The 15,826-nt window shown below is 30.6% G+C and overlaps 2 protein-coding genes across 4 annotated transcripts; both read right to left on the reverse strand.

The window, feature by feature from the left end:
- Positions 1 to 179: 179 nt before the first annotated feature.
- LOC130441520 (protein FAN-like) lies at positions 180 to 10,846 on the reverse strand. Of its 3 annotated transcripts, none has more exons than XM_056775238.1 (12): positions 10,624 to 10,846; positions 10,136 to 10,571; positions 9,219 to 9,401; positions 8,865 to 8,933; positions 8,031 to 8,233; positions 5,647 to 6,062; positions 5,319 to 5,534; positions 5,061 to 5,264; positions 3,725 to 3,977; positions 2,310 to 2,531; positions 1,025 to 1,362; positions 180 to 424 (listed from the first exon to the last, which is right to left on the reverse strand). In XM_056775238.1, the coding sequence occupies exons 1-12, from the start codon at positions 10,635 to 10,637 to the stop codon at positions 324 to 326; spliced, it is 2,655 nt and encodes an 884-aa protein (XP_056631216.1). In that variant the 5' UTR covers positions 10,638 to 10,846; the 3' UTR covers positions 180 to 323. The 3 variants fall into 3 exon arrangements, with proteins under 3 accessions (XP_056631216.1, XP_056631217.1, XP_056631218.1); XM_056775239.1 differs by having other exon boundaries at positions 5,061 to 5,240; positions 10,624 to 10,802; XM_056775240.1 differs by lacking the exon at positions 5,319 to 5,534 and having other exon boundaries at positions 10,624 to 10,802.
- A 956-nt stretch (positions 10,847 to 11,802) lies between these two features.
- LOC130441504 (cysteine-rich secretory protein 1-like) lies at positions 11,803 to 15,011 on the reverse strand. Its single transcript, XM_056775220.1, has 6 exons — positions 14,793 to 15,011; positions 13,897 to 13,991; positions 13,656 to 13,792; positions 12,579 to 12,724; positions 12,294 to 12,503; positions 11,803 to 12,055 (listed from the first exon to the last, which is right to left on the reverse strand). Exons 1-6 carry the CDS (start codon positions 14,795 to 14,797, stop codon positions 11,809 to 11,811), a joined length of 840 nt encoding a protein of 279 aa, XP_056631198.1. The 5' UTR covers positions 14,798 to 15,011; the 3' UTR covers positions 11,803 to 11,808.
- Between the last annotated feature and the right edge of the window lie 815 nt (positions 15,012 to 15,826).

Consider the following 15,826-nt stretch of genomic DNA (forward strand, 5'->3'; position numbering starts at 1 on the left):
ACTGAAGGTAGATATTGAAGAGTAGAGTGAGATTGTATAACTTCGGGGGTTTTTGAAAACATTAATTGGTTGGATGAAAGGGCGATAAGGGCTCGCACAAGTGCTCATTAGAAAATTTTTTTCCGTTTATTTTTCGGATCACTGCAAAATGTATTAGTATGAAAAATAAAACATCCAAATAAATTGAAAAGGTTTTATTCAACTTGGTAAAATATATAAAAACAGATTTACTAAAAAAATATCACAAAGCATAGGATCTGAAACTGCACTTTTGAAATACTTTATTTTTGTTCTTAATAATAAAAAATAAGAATAATAAAAATTTAATTAATAACTTTCGGTTTCCATACTTTTATCGAACGGTCTTGCCCACCTGTTACTATCAAGTCTTTTGCCGTTGGGATATCCACAGTTTTAATTGCACCTTCAAATAAAAACATTAAATTGATAAGAATTACGAGGACTGCCCGAAAAGTAGGCTGATTCCTGCGCAAACTTTGAAAGAAGTTGATGGATACATTTTTATAAAACGAATCCAATGACGGGGATTAATTAGAGTAGTAATCGAATTATTTCCATGAAACAAGTTCAAAAATAGGGGTTAATTAACAGATTTTCACAAAAAAGTTCAACGAAAGGGGTTAATTGGGGTATTTAAAGACAGTGTTGCATGGAACCAGTAGTAGGGGTTGATTAGGGTTTCGTTAGACAGTTTTTTCAAAAACGGGTTAAGTAGGGTGTTAATCGACAAATTCTTAGAAAACAAGTGCAAAAATAGGGATTGATTAGGGTTTCATTTAGCAGATTTTTACAAAAGGTATGAAATGGGTTAACTTTTAACTATAGTGTAAAATGAAAATCCATCGATTAACACCCGAAATATACCTATCTAATATTTTCCGGACACCCCTCGTATATTTAATAAAAATTTCTTCTCTGATAGGTATATATATTTTTTCAATTTCAACATACTTTCTGGTCTTTGGAATTTATTCGGTTGATGATAATTTATAGTTTTACTTACCGGAATGAGCTGCAATTTCGAATATGAGTTTAACCTCAAATATATCCCAAATAGATAAAATACCATCGCCACAACCTAATAAAAGTAAATGATCGCTCCATTTTAAAGCCGTAACGTCTGAATTTAGAGTTTTATTAAATACGGATAGACCCGTATCGACGTCGATAATTTTAAACACCTTATCCGAAGTACCTATGGCTAATTTCAGTCCGTCCGGACTATAACTAAGAGCGGTAATACTGGTAGAATGATTGTATTTTTTGTATAGGGTGAAATTTATTGTTTCCCATATATATAAATCTCCGTCTTCCGTGCCGACGGCCAAATTGTTGTTGTTACTAACAAAAAAACTCATTATATAATAAACTTTGTATCAAAATTGACTGGACTAATGTTTATTTGCAAATTAACTGTACTATTAAACAAATATAAATGCGTAATGCTAATTAAATGGAATTGACTCAAAAAGGTAAAATAGTATAGTCAAATTATAATTGATACTTATTTTTATTACTTCAATTGTTAAATATCAACAATTTTGGATCGACAACAATTATTATTTAAAAAAATATACCATATTAGAGTGATTACAGATTGATATTAAAATAAATGCCACGAAACTAATCAAATGATGATTAAATCTGTTATTATTCAATTGTAAAGAAATTGACTGGACTAATATTTCATTTTAAATAGTTTTTCGATATTATTTGTACTATTAAACAACATCAAAGTTTTTATTTTACTTTTAATTGAAGATAATCAACTTGAAAATGTAAACTTTTAATAACAATAGTACAGTCAAATTTTTTTACGCTTCACTTGTCAAATATCACTAATTTTGGATCGACATTACGATGTTCTAATCTATTTTAATGTCAATTAAATAAAATCGAGTCAAATTTGTGATTCAGTTCAAATAGTAGAATATAATAAATTGATACACTGCAAAAAATAATTTCAGAATGTTTTCAAAAAGCAAATAAACAAATTTTGAAAACAATGTGACCTATTTTGGAACCAATTGTATGAAATCAAGTCAAATACAGAAAAATTTCTATTCAAATACTGAAAATACTCGAATTAATACACTGGGAAAAATAGTTTCTGAATGTCTTGATTTTTTTATTAGTCAAAAATATATGTTGAATGGAGGAAAATAAATATTTGAAGCTTCATATTTTCATATATTAGTCCAGTTCGAGATAAAAAACTGCGTTTCGATCAAATGAAGGCGACAAACTTCTTATAAATAAAATAAAAATAATAAATTTGTTGCACCAACCTGTTCAAGCTCAAACAATTAATGGCTGAATTATGTTCGAGTTGATTTTTTAAACAATGGATGAACTTATTATTGTTTAATCCATTCCATATTTTGACGGTACAGTCCGTACTACCGGATATCACAACATTAGTTTTCATATCCAAACATAAACAAGTGACAGCATCTTGATGAGCCACAATTTTATCCGAAACTTTGCCGTAATCCATATCATACAAATAACTAGAAATACGAAATTTGAGTATTAGGTAAGTTGAGAAAAATTTTTGAAAACATATGAATAGACTGGAACATATAAATAATTACTATAATACACTTACAACGAGGCATTACCAAAATTATATCAAATGTTCATAAATATCTACATTTTATACTAAATTTTTTATAAAATCAAAAAATAGGCTCAAAAGAAATGCTGTACTTCAATATAACGAAAAAATTAGTATTTTATTAAAGAATTATAAATATTATGAAAAATTAATGAAATTTGTGAAAACTTTTGTATATTTGAACTACTGTAACAATGAGAAATATTTTTAAACGTTTCATTTCAATAAAATGAATAATTAGGCCCTTTTCATCCTAATTTAGTGTAATGAATTTAGTACATTTGAACTACTATAACCATAAGAAATATTTTTTGAAGTTTCAGTTCACTAAATTGACGAATTAGGTAATTTTCTTCCTAATCGAAAGACATGAATTTGGTACATTTGAACTACTATAACCATGAGAAATATTTTTTGAAGTTTCAGTTCAATAAAGTGACGAATTAGGTAATTTTATTCCTAATCGAAAGACATGAATTTGGTACATTTGAACTACTATAACCATGAGAAATATTTTTTGATGTTTTAGTTTAATAAAGTGACCATTTCGGTCATTTTCTTCCTAATTTAGTGGAATGAATTTAGTACATTTGAACTACTATAACCATGAGAAGTATTTTTTCTTCAATAGTATGTCGAATTTTGTCATTTTCCATTTAATATGATGAAAACAGTATGTTCATAAAGTCAGCTGACGTCAAAATCTTTTTTAAATTTTCTATTTGTTATATAGAACGTCCCTTGTTTGTCTTATATTCAGTTCAACTCATCAAATTTCGGTATATTTGTTCTACGATGAAGATGAGAATTATTTTTAAAAATTTTATGTTTTACTACAAGAAAATTACTGATTCTGATATTTGAGTAGTAATTCGACAACAAAAAAATTCATTCAAAATCAAAATTTTTTATTTTCATAAACAAAAATTAAATATCTTTGTAATCCACACAGTTTCTTTGCTTCTGTATCGAAAACTTTGCATATCGAACGATATTGAAGAAGTTTGACTTTAAAAATTTTTTTCTGACATATAGGAAAATTTCCAAAACGACACTTAAGGGAGAAAAAATTTGTCTAATACTTACATTTCATTATCCCAGCTACCGATAATCAAAACATTTGCATTAGGTAACTGTATACAGCTGCTTAATGCCATTCGACCAACATTGGCGCTCCTTATTTGTTTATTTTGGGACAGAGAGAATACTTTGAGTTTCGAATCATGACCGACTGAAGTTATTTTCGATCCATCTTCGCTGATAAACAGATTGCTCACCGTATGTTTGTGCGTATTGAAATTAGTGACTAAATCTAGACCTTCAGCTCGTTTCCATATATCTACATAGACGAAACAATCCGTCAGCCACATAATCAAAGTAACACCAAAATTATTCTTCCATTAATATCTATATATTTGTACATATATAAAAAAATATTGTTCAAAATTAATCCAAAACAACCCAAATGAGAAGAAATCGTTGAGAATAGTTCAAATAAAGTCCAAACACAGCCCAAAATAGTCAATAATGTTTCAAAAATGTTCAAAACAATCTAATTCAATCAAGAATTATTCGGAATAGTCTAAATGAAGCAGTAACACACCGGTATAGTACAAAAGATCAGTCCAGAATAACCCAAATGAGAAGAAATCGTTGGGAATAGTTCAAATAAAGTCCAAACACAGCCCAAAATAGTCAATAATGTTTCAAAAATGTTCAAAACAATCTAATTCAATCAAGAATTATTCGGAATAGTCTAAATGAAGCAGTAACACACCGGTATAGTACAAAAGATCAGTCCAGAATAACCCAAATGAGAAGAAATCGGTGGGAATAGTTCAAATAAAGTCCAAACACAGCCCAAAATAGTCAATAATGTTCCAAAAATGTTCAAAACAATCTAATTCAATCAAGAATTATTCGGAATAGACCAACTGAAGTGGTAACACATTGGTATAGTTCAAAAGATCAGTCCTGAATAACCCAAATGAGAAGAAATCGTTGGGAATAGTTCAAATAAAGTCCAAACACAGCCCAAAATAGTCAATAATGTTCCAAAAATGTTCAAAACAATCTTATTCAATCAAGAATTATTCGGAATAGTCTAAATGAAGCAGTAACACACCGGTATAGTACAAAAGATCAGTCCGGAATAACCCAAATCGTTGGGAATAGTTCAAATAAAGTCCAAACACAGCCCAAAATAGTCGATAATGTTCCAGAAATGATCAAAACAAACTAATTCAATCAATAATTGTTCAGGAATACTTCAGATCAGTATATACAAAAGTAGGTGCGATCCAAATCAGTAAAAATAAAGTTTCCAGAATAATTTCTGCTTATAGGGGGGGGCAACTATGAAAAAAAAAAAAAAAATACAATCATATGAAGAATAACATGAAAAATAAAATGGAAAATGTACCATTGAGATCAGTATCAATTTTTGGTATTTGGGAAGGTTCCGTTAGTACCATTAATACATTCTTCCTTTGCGGGTGTGGAACTTTAAATACTTGCTTCGGTATTTGTCCGAATTCCATTATTTGCACCTCCAAAGCGTGTCTCTCGTTCAGATCCGATATAGCATCCAGATCTATAGCTCCTTCGTAACATAAATGATAAAACACTAAAAGAAATTGAAAATATTTAAATTTTTGTAACAATTTTTTTATTCACTCACGATTATTGGATTTAATAGCTTCTTCTCCTTTTTGTTTATAACCGAAAATCAAGTCTATCCAATTATGGAGATTTTTCGAAACGATATCGTTTTCTAAAGCGTCTCTCAAAGTTTTTATAAAATGTTTGGGACTATTTAGAGCCCAAGGAGGCAATTCCACATCGCCGACTTTAGTGTTGTTATGCCTATATCCGAAATTAATACCCATATTATTCACTAGAATCCAGAAATAAAACTATAGAAGCGTAAAGTGGAATATAACACGCAATTATAACTTTTAACGAATCGCCCCGTATGAAAAATTAATTTTTTCGCCGTTGTAACTCACCTAAAAATTTTCCTTCTTCGCTAACATCATAAAATTGCGGTATGAGTTCCTTGAAATCCGCCATATTGTTCAAACAATTTTTATAAGCGTCGGCGACTGAATTGAACATCCTATCGGGATGATCGAATCTTCCGCTTTGTAAACACAAAACGTAGTGCGGATACAATCTGGCCAGATAATAAAGTACGAAACCGGGCGTCGAATAATGAGAACCGTAAAGAAATTTATTAACTGTCATTTCTTGGTATCTATCGAGTAAACGGTTCAATCTGATTTCGTTTAAGGCACCAACTGGTTTCGAAAGATCCCGATAGTTCGATGGATCAGTTAGATCGAGTTTATCGTCGGAGTAATTCGAAATTACCCACGGGAAAACAGGATATTGGGTTAAATCGTTGAAAGTTCTATCTCCCAAACTAAAACATTATTATTTCTCTTTGTACAAAATATGAAGATAGATCAACCTAAACTAATCTAATCCGTGCTAAAGTAAATTTAGCCTTATCTAAACGAAGCTAAAATCAATCTAAACTAATCTAATTGAAGCTAGAGTGAACTTAACCTAACCTAATCGTAGCTAAAGTAATCTAAATCTAATCTAATCGAAGCTAAAGTCGATCTAAATTGATCTAATTGAAGTTGAAGTAAACTTTACCCAATCTAGAGTCAACCTAAACAAACTTAATCGGAGTTAAAGTAAACTTAACTTTATCCAAGTCTATCTAAATTAACCTAATCGAAGCTACTGTCTAAACTAAACAGATCGAAGTTTAAGTGAAATTAATCTAATCTAATTGAAGCTAAAGTGAACCTAAACTAACCTAATCTGGTATGTAGAAAGAATGTGACACAAGCGAATACCAAAACAAGTCCTAAAACGGATATCAAAGAGAAAAACGAGAAGAGAAAGGGAATAGGTAAGGAAATGCAGAAGAGAGAATTAATAGAAAACCTATGGCAGGATAAATATATATGGAGATGGCAGTTAGACATCGGAAAAACGTTGTACACCTATATATAGATACAGATCAATGTAATCGAAATTATAGAAAATCTAAACTACCATATTAGAAGCTAAAATCAATCTAAAATAATCTAATCGAAGCTATAGTCAATTTAAACTAACCTAATCGAGACTAGAGTGAATTTAACCTAACCAAATCGAAGCTAAACTAACCTTATCGGAACAAAAGTAAACTTAGGCTAACCTAACAGAAGCTAGAGTGAATTTAACCTAAACAAATCGAAGCTAAACTAACCTAATCGGAGCAAAAGTAAACTTAGGCTAACGTAATCGAAGCTAGAGTGAATTTAACGTAACCAAATCGAAGCTAAATTAACCTTATCGGAGCAAAAGTAAACTTAGGCTAACCTAATCGAAGCTAGAGTGATTTTCACCTAACCAAATCGAAGCTAAACTAACTTAATCGGAGCAAAAGTAAACTTAGGCTAACCTAATCGAAGCTAGAGTGATTTTAACCTAACCAAATCGAAGCTAAACTAACTTAATCGGAGCAAAAGTAAACTTAGGCTAACCTAATCGAAGCTAGAGTAACTTTAACCTAACCAAATCGAAGCTAAAGTAAACTTAGGCTAACGTAATCGAAGCTAGAGTGAATTTAACCTAACCAAATCGAAGCTGAACTAACTTAATCGGAGCAAAAGTAAACTTAGGCTAACCTAATCGAAGCTAGAGTGAATTTAACCTAACCAAATCGAAGCTGAACTAACTTAATCGGAGCAAAAGTAAACTTAGGCTAACCTAATCGAAGCTAGAGTAACTTTAACCTAACCAAATCGAAGCTAAAGTAAACTTAGGCTAACGTAATCGAAGTTGATGTGAACTTAACCTTATCTGACTGAAACTAAAGGAAATTAAATTAATCTAAGCTAAAGTAAACCTAACCTAATTTTATCAACTTCAAGATACAGTTACCGATTCGAATTTAAATGAAGATTGAATAAATGAACACCAAAAATAAAACATTTGATGGTATTCATAAATCTATTTTTAAAAGCCGAAACGGAAGTCGAATTATCTTATTATAAGTAAAGCCGGAAGTACTGATTTGGCACCTCGATAAAAGAATTCTAAGACCATGATTTTAAACAGGGTAAATGCGGAAGTACATGATGATGATTATTTAATTCAATACGAATTAATTTTTTTATTATAGTTAATATTAAAAAAAACATGGCATTATAGGCGTTTCGAACAACAATAATTACATTTGAATCAGAAGACTACGTAGAGCTTAGCCTCAAGCCCTAGTATTTACCAAAAATGTTGTAGGAAATTTATGAATGGGGAATAATTTTTTATATTTAGAAAAAAATGAACAACATCTAGCAAAATATGTGTACATAGATATTTATATAATTACCTATTAACATAAAGAAGATATTCGAAATTAGATATGATGCCGTTTTGCCATTGAAGTGTTACCACATCCTGTCGCATTTCATCTAATTTCAATTGTTGTTGATTCAACATGTTATCATAAAATTCGTCACGCAGCGCTTGGTTTCGAAACGAAAAATAAACGTGTGGATTCGGGGAATTTTCCTTACTGTATATTTCCAATCCCTGTTAAACAACAAACACAATAAAACAAACGTGTTTGCCATTCATTATATGGCTTAAAAATTGATATTTACGAGATAGGGGGGAAAACCATCACTCGCGTCCATGTACGATAAAATAAAATAAAAAAACGTGGGATAGTTATCAGTTATTATGATTGAAAAATTCGACAATTTCATAATCTAAAATTATACGAGGTCTGGATATTAAATAAAGAGACTGGTTAAAATTATTCTACATTTGAATGCTCTCCTTCAATATACTCCCTTCCACTCGCCACACACCTTTCTATACGTTTTTTCCATTGATCCAAGCAGTTCTGAAAGTCTTCTTTGGTTAGGACTTCTAGGACGTTTTTTACTTTACCACTTCCATTGACTCAAATCGGGTTCTCTTCAAAGCAGATCTTTTTCTAATCTTTCAAGGAAATCTGAGCAGATCCGTTGACGCAAGAGCTTTTGGTCAGGAGTCAAATTTTTTGGCACCAACTTCGCACAGACTTTTGTCATGTGTAATTCCTCGTGTAAAATTACCCATCCGTCTGGGGTGACCTCTAGGCGCGCAGCCTCGTTAATTAATGGCCAGACCTCGTATAATAAATATTATGGAATGTATATAAACACTTTATACTTACAATTTGTCGCAACAAAAATCTTCTTTTTACAATCTGCTTAATACTATTGAGGTTAATTTTGGTTGGATACTGTAAAAGGAAGATTAACACAATTATCGAAATATAATAGTGGTTTGAGAAAAAAATAGTTTTGGATCGGTACAACTTTTATTATATATATTTTTTTAATTCTTTGATAAAAATTTAAAGATATAAAAATGATTGAAAATTCAACATTTTGTAGGTATTTTAAACATTTCAGTAAGGCCACAATTTACTTTTGCACGAAAAAAACAAGTTTTTCCCTCAATTAAACAGGTGTTCTGTTCTATTAATTTGCAGAATTAGTCATTTCAATTAGTCATTTTTCCTTACCTCTCCCATTTTGTTGTAAGGTTGAAAATAAATTTTGGAAGTTGTAAGAACCAGCCGCCCAGGGTTTACAACTAAAGGAGATACTTTATCAGCTTGTGATTCTAATACAATTTTTTCATACAAATCCATCCAGCGAGGATCAAAAAAATCTCTCGACTGTCTGGAATGTACTATAGCAGCAATCTGAAAAATAAAATAACCAAAAGGATGATTGATTTGAAATAAATTATTGATGCCTTAGGCCACCCTAGATTTTTTCTACAAATCGATCCTCGAAAACCTTAAAAATTATGTCCCAAAACATTCTAGCTGGGAAAATCCTTCAAGTACTCAATTTTCAGTTTTGTAGATTGGCAATATTATTCATGATTTTCTACTACTCAAAACTTTAAACATGTTTATTTCAATAATGCCATTTTTAAGTTAGCTGAACTCATAGCTCAGTCAATTTTCAACCAATTTACTTGAAATTTTGAATATATCTTGGTAAATAAATTATCTCTAATAGTACATAGGATTTTTTGCATAATTCACTTTTTATTATCAATTATCTAACGATTTTTAGGCGTCATTTCAGAGACGTCATTGCAAAAATGATTACAGCAATTTTTTGACATAAAAAATTAATCTAAGCAGCTACTGATGTGTACAATAAAATCAGGTTTCTGTTAACTCAATTTATTTTGAAGTATTTCTGAAAATAAATCCTCAAAAAACCTATTTTGGTAGCCTAAGGCTTTAATCGCTTCACATTAGAACCAGACTGACATAATTTGCAGTTGATCTTATATCTATTTATCCTTATTGTAAAAGAATTATTGTGATCAAATAATAGTGAAAGTTTCCTTTAAAATTTTAAACTAAATCATTTAAGCGTTTTTCTTTCATAAATTTAAATAAAAAGTGTATTTACTTACCATATCAGCCTGTTCTGCTGCTGGTAAACTACTTGCTCTGTGTAACTGACAAATTTGTGGTAAGCAATTGGCGATACTCGCATAATTAAGTAAAAATAGAAAATTAACTGGCCCTTTGAACTGATATGGCGCTATGATATTTTTTTCCAACAGTTCGACGTATTCCTTACAACTAACACTAAGTACATTGTTATTACTATTTAAAAATTTGGCCGTACCTTTCCACTGCTCAATAACAACACAATCTTTGAATAATATTTTGATAATTGGTTTTGATATATCTTTAGGATCAAATACTAAAGATTTAGAACACATTTTAAGTCTTCCATCCTGTTTTTTGTTATCGTAAGTCTTTGGGGTGGTGTCTGGTGGTATAAAAATTGCGCTAAAATCCTCGAAATATATTTCCCCCGGATCAAGCTGTAATAATGAAAATCTGAAATATCAATTATTAAATATATTTTCAGGATAACATTAAATAGTTTCACCTTTCCTTCTCCATAATTTCTACATTAATTTAAAATATTATGTTCAACATTTATTAAATCCTAGTATTTTGTTCCATTTGGCTGTTGTGGTAAAACAGTACTGAATATGTGTAATTTCCTTTTAAATTATATATAAATATGTTTTCATTATCATTATCATATAACGTCAAATTTGTGTCAACAAAAAGTTAGTTTTTCACGAGAGTCATCACTGGTTTGCGGTTAACATATAACGAGGTTCATAGATAAACTAAAATATGAGAGGTGGACATTGGAAATTTGATTTAATTGCCTCCTCATAAAGGTGAACCATAGGAATGTCTCTTAACGACGTTAAATTCAAACTTGAGATTCAATACTTTCACTACTTGAAATGGTTGAATAAATATGGTGAATTCGAACAAAGTCTTTGTCAACTTGGTTCATTATGGTATTGTGGCAATGAAATACCTATGTACACTTTTTTTAGTGTGTATTATTAGCTTTCGAATACTTCATATTCATCATTAGGGAATGAGTATATTGTCAAAGAATGATTTTAAATATTTAATTAATACAAAGGATATATTTTAACATTATACAAAAGTATTCGTAAAGTCGATATAGATTTTAAAACAAGTATTTTGGTATTTCATTGTCACAATCCCACAACAATCACATCCTTTATATATCGTAGTTTCTTGAATATCAATAGGGCGTGATCAAAATTTCGTAAAACCATCTATTTATATTTCTTTCGTTTTAATATTACATCTGGATTTAATCAGTTGATTATTAATATTTCAGGTAATTCAAATTTATTTTTATAATTTGAACAAGGCCAATACTAATAGGTTCATAACAGTGAATTTAGAAAAATTTAAGTAGATAAATAGATTCCGGAACGAAAGTACGTCAAAGGAGTGAGGGAGTGCGCCATCTTGCATGCCAACGTCAATGGAAATGATTTCATCCTGTCACCTGTCAACTATCGTGTACTCTGTGCCATCCGTCAACTGTCATCTGTTCTGTGTCATCTGTGGTTTCCGCCATCTCCCTGCCGTCGTACACAATACCCTTCGAATATCTTTTATGTAATATTACAATTTAAACTTTTATAATTGAATTTTATATCTAATACAGATCAACTGTTATATAATTGGTTGTATTAGTGGAATGGACGATGTAAAAAAGAAAAAAGCTTCTTCAATGATTTATATTACGTCTACAAGTACAAGTAGCTAAACAGCCTTTTCTTCTTTCCAATCCTTCGGTTGTATTATAGGTATTACATAACCATGTAGGAAATGCTTTATACAGCTTCTTGCAGTCGGTAAATTGATCAGCGGCATTGCAAGTACTTTTACAAAGCTTTTTTTGACACCGTTTTTTACATAAACTGCAAGGAGTTCCTTTGATGTACGGTCGACCAAGTCTACCAGGAAAGTTTCCACTAGAAAATAATTTTATGTAACTCTACGATAAAGCTTCTACCTATTATTATTTTGTAATGTTAACGCTGTTAACCACGCCATCTCTATTGTTAACGATGAACGTTAATTATATTTAAGTATTGCAGGAAACTACAAAAATATATTTTCGAAGTTTAGAGATGGGATGCACTTACACCTCATATGTTCGAAAATGTTGAAATGTCAAACTAAAATATAAAATTCTTTTAATGTACTTACATGGGACAATAGTTACATACGTAATTGTAAAAAGTATTCGCATTGAAAGGTGTTTTATCGGGTTTAACGACACATTTTGCAACACCGCAACCGACTTCGTGGGTATTAGCCCAAACCAATTGAGTGTAATGTCCTATGGTGGTAAGGTTGTTTCGTTTGCCATATTTAAATAGATCTTTTTCCGACCACCACGTGTCGATAGCAAATAACCTACGATGAAAAGCATCAAATTGAATCTATAAATTGAAAAAAATATTATCGATATATTTTTAGATGTTACCTTACCATGGAACTTTCTGTGTAGCTACGAAAATATTTTGTCCACATGATCCATAATTTTGTATGGATCTTCCTACTACGTTATCGTGAATTAAAAATTTACAGGCATTTGCCCATCTCTGAGCAGATTTTGCGGCACCGTGATGATATTTCTATATAAAAGAACATTGTAAACTAATCAAATAATACTAAATAAATCGAAGAAAAATAGTAAACGAAAACAATGATCAGTGCGTGATCAGCACGTGAATAACCCGGGGAAACTCGCGCAGAAGCTGTTAGATTAGGTGTAGTACAGGGACGGCAACGTATTATAGTATTGCAGTGAGATAGTTTGTGTTGCGGAGAATGATGATCGAAGACATTAGCTAGGTCTTTACTTTAAAAAAATATAAGAATTTCTACACTAGCGCCTTCAGAAGAAACAGATAAAGTTTTGAGATTACTTAACGAAGATAAGGACTTTCGAATTTTAAAAGATCGACAACAAGGAACAGTTTATTATTAGAAAAAGTAGAAATAATTGTGCGAAGGTGAAAATATCTTAGAAAAATTGAGAAATTTCGTGAAGAAAATTTATTACTTGCATGAAACAGGGGTAAAGGTTGGACATACTAGGGTTAAGGTTTGGGTGGATTCCACCATAATATCCACAAAGTAAGCATTCTTGGTGCTAGCAATAAGATGCTATTTATAACCATAAAAATTCGAATTTTATTAATAAATGAATGTGTTCTACATTTTGGCCGTTCACTCTATATCTATTCCAAACTACATATTTACATTGTATATATTTGTAATAATAATTGTGCATAATTATTTATAATTTATATTATTAATTTGCTGGATGAAACCGCAAATTATTTTTTAAGAGCAGAGTACGGTCCTGTTACATTCTCGGCTGTGGCCATTTCAATCCTGATCACGTGCACTATGCGTGAATATGTTTAAGTTTACAAATTTTCTTTAATAATAATCTTTTGAATTCTATTTCATGTTTTTCTTTTACGAATTCAACTCAACTATGTTGAAAAAGTTGAGATCAGATTTACTACACTAAATTTTTTTCGTTTCGTAACTGACCATTCTTAACATATTGGCTGGTGGCGGGTCAACCTTGGATCTAAAGAAATTATGATATAAAACAATTTTCTTTTGTAATTTAACTCTCCTGGGATCGAGCATTTTCAATGGTATCGAGTCTCCCATTATTTTCGGCTCTGAAAAAATTAAATTTGCATTACTACGAGTCTACTTTTTACCATATAAATTGCGGCGTTTTGTGGTTTACTGAAGGAATAGTCGTGCTTGTGATAATACTCACTTCTTTTTGGATTGAAATTCCCATAAGTTGAAATGGAATTAATACTGAAACCCAGTACCACAAGAAAAACGATAAATTTTGAAGTCATATTTAATCTACAAATAAATATTTTCTATTCAAAAAAGCTTCATATATGTTATTATTATAAACAGGATGCAAAAAATTCGGTAATGAGTCAGGGGCGGCTCATGCCCAATGGTTAACAATCCGAAACTTTTACAGGGACAACCTAAACAATCTAAAGATAGCAGAAATAAATTTTTCCAACGATTTTTTAATAAAAAGTTGTTTAACGCGATATGCAGATTTTAGATCGTTGTACATGCCAAAGAAACAATTCGCTTTAAAGAGATATTCTGAAAAAAATTATCGTATATTGTAAAAATTAGTTTCTTTTAATAATTTTTAGAAGATAGATAAAATTGACGTTTCGGTACTTTGATAAAGTGCAAATGTAACTAATATTAATGTCAACATAATTGACCAATTAGCTATGCCGGTTATTGAACTAAAGTAAGTGATTATCTGTTGTAATTTATCACGTATTGTGCCAAATTGTTAAATATAAGGGTCTTCATGTTATTTGGAATTTTAATTAGCATTAAGTTATCATTTAAAAATCGTTTTGATTAATTTTCTTGCCCCTTTAGATTTATTTATATCTGACTCAAATAAAATTATTGTTTTTAAAGCCGTGATTAATTCAGTGTGGTGGTTATTATAGATTTAATGTGAAAAGGGTCCAAAAAAAGTGTTTAGAACAATTAGATGACGTAGAAGTTTCAAAAACTATTTACAGTAGAGTCAATTCTCGTTAAAATTCTGTATCATCAAATATTCTTGCATATTAAATAATTTTTTATTGCGTATTTGTTCAATTATTATTTTAAACTCACCCCATCAACTTATTAGTTATACCACAACCACTACAACGTAAATTAACTAAACTAGGTCTTCACTTAACACAAATAGACCGAATGACAAATCATTACGATTTAATTTAACGTTCCAGATCGTAGATTGAATATACCATCAGGCAATAATAAATCTCGGTACATTAATTTGCATTATTAAAAAAAATCTAACACTTCTTCTAGACATTAAATTTATTATGCAAATACGCACATTAAAGAGGTTATCGTATTTTTTTTTTAATTTACATTCAAGCTGATTATAATTGTTATGAAATGTTACCAATTCAGCATTTTACGATTAATTCCTAATAAATTTTTTCCATACCTCGTATTTATCGTAATTGAAAAACAGTAAAATTGAAACTAACATTGTGTAACTGTTCGAGGTTATAACTCATGAGGGTAATTTTTGCTCCACAAGTTTAGCGATTGGTGTAACTCACATGAATGTCATAATTTTTTCTAGCTTTTGTACGAGGCTTGTCTATAAAATACTCGTAAGGTTCCAAGCGAATTTTCACAATTAAAAACATGTTCATTGGCGTTGAATAATACATGTTTGGAAAGCTTAGACTTTTCTCTATTTTTCGACGTAATCGCCGCTTAGATCACTGAGTTTTTGCAAGCGGTGTAACATCTTCTTTAAGCCGGAGTCGTGGAAGTCTTCAAACAAATCTGTTCGTTCGTTTTTGAAATATTTGCACTATATACCCAAATTTATACACTTTTTCCCACACATCTCACACAGATGGGAACGAATTTAACGTTTTTTATCACTCCACAAGATTAGCGATTGGTATAACTCACATGAATGGTCATAATTTTTTCTAGCTTTTGTACGAGGCTTGTCTATAAAATACTCGTAAGGTTCCAAGCGAATTTTCACAATTAAAAACATGTTCATTGGCGTTGAATAATACATGTTTGGAAAGCTTAGACTTTTCTCTATTTTTCGACGTAATCGCCGCTTAGATCACTGAGTTTTTGCAAGCGGTGTAACATCTTCTTTAAGCCGG

This window comes from Diorhabda sublineata, chromosome 3 (assembly GCF_026230105.1).
Source record: "Diorhabda sublineata isolate icDioSubl1.1 chromosome 3, icDioSubl1.1, whole genome shotgun sequence".
NCBI lineage: Eukaryota > Metazoa > Arthropoda > Insecta > Coleoptera > Chrysomelidae > Diorhabda > Diorhabda sublineata.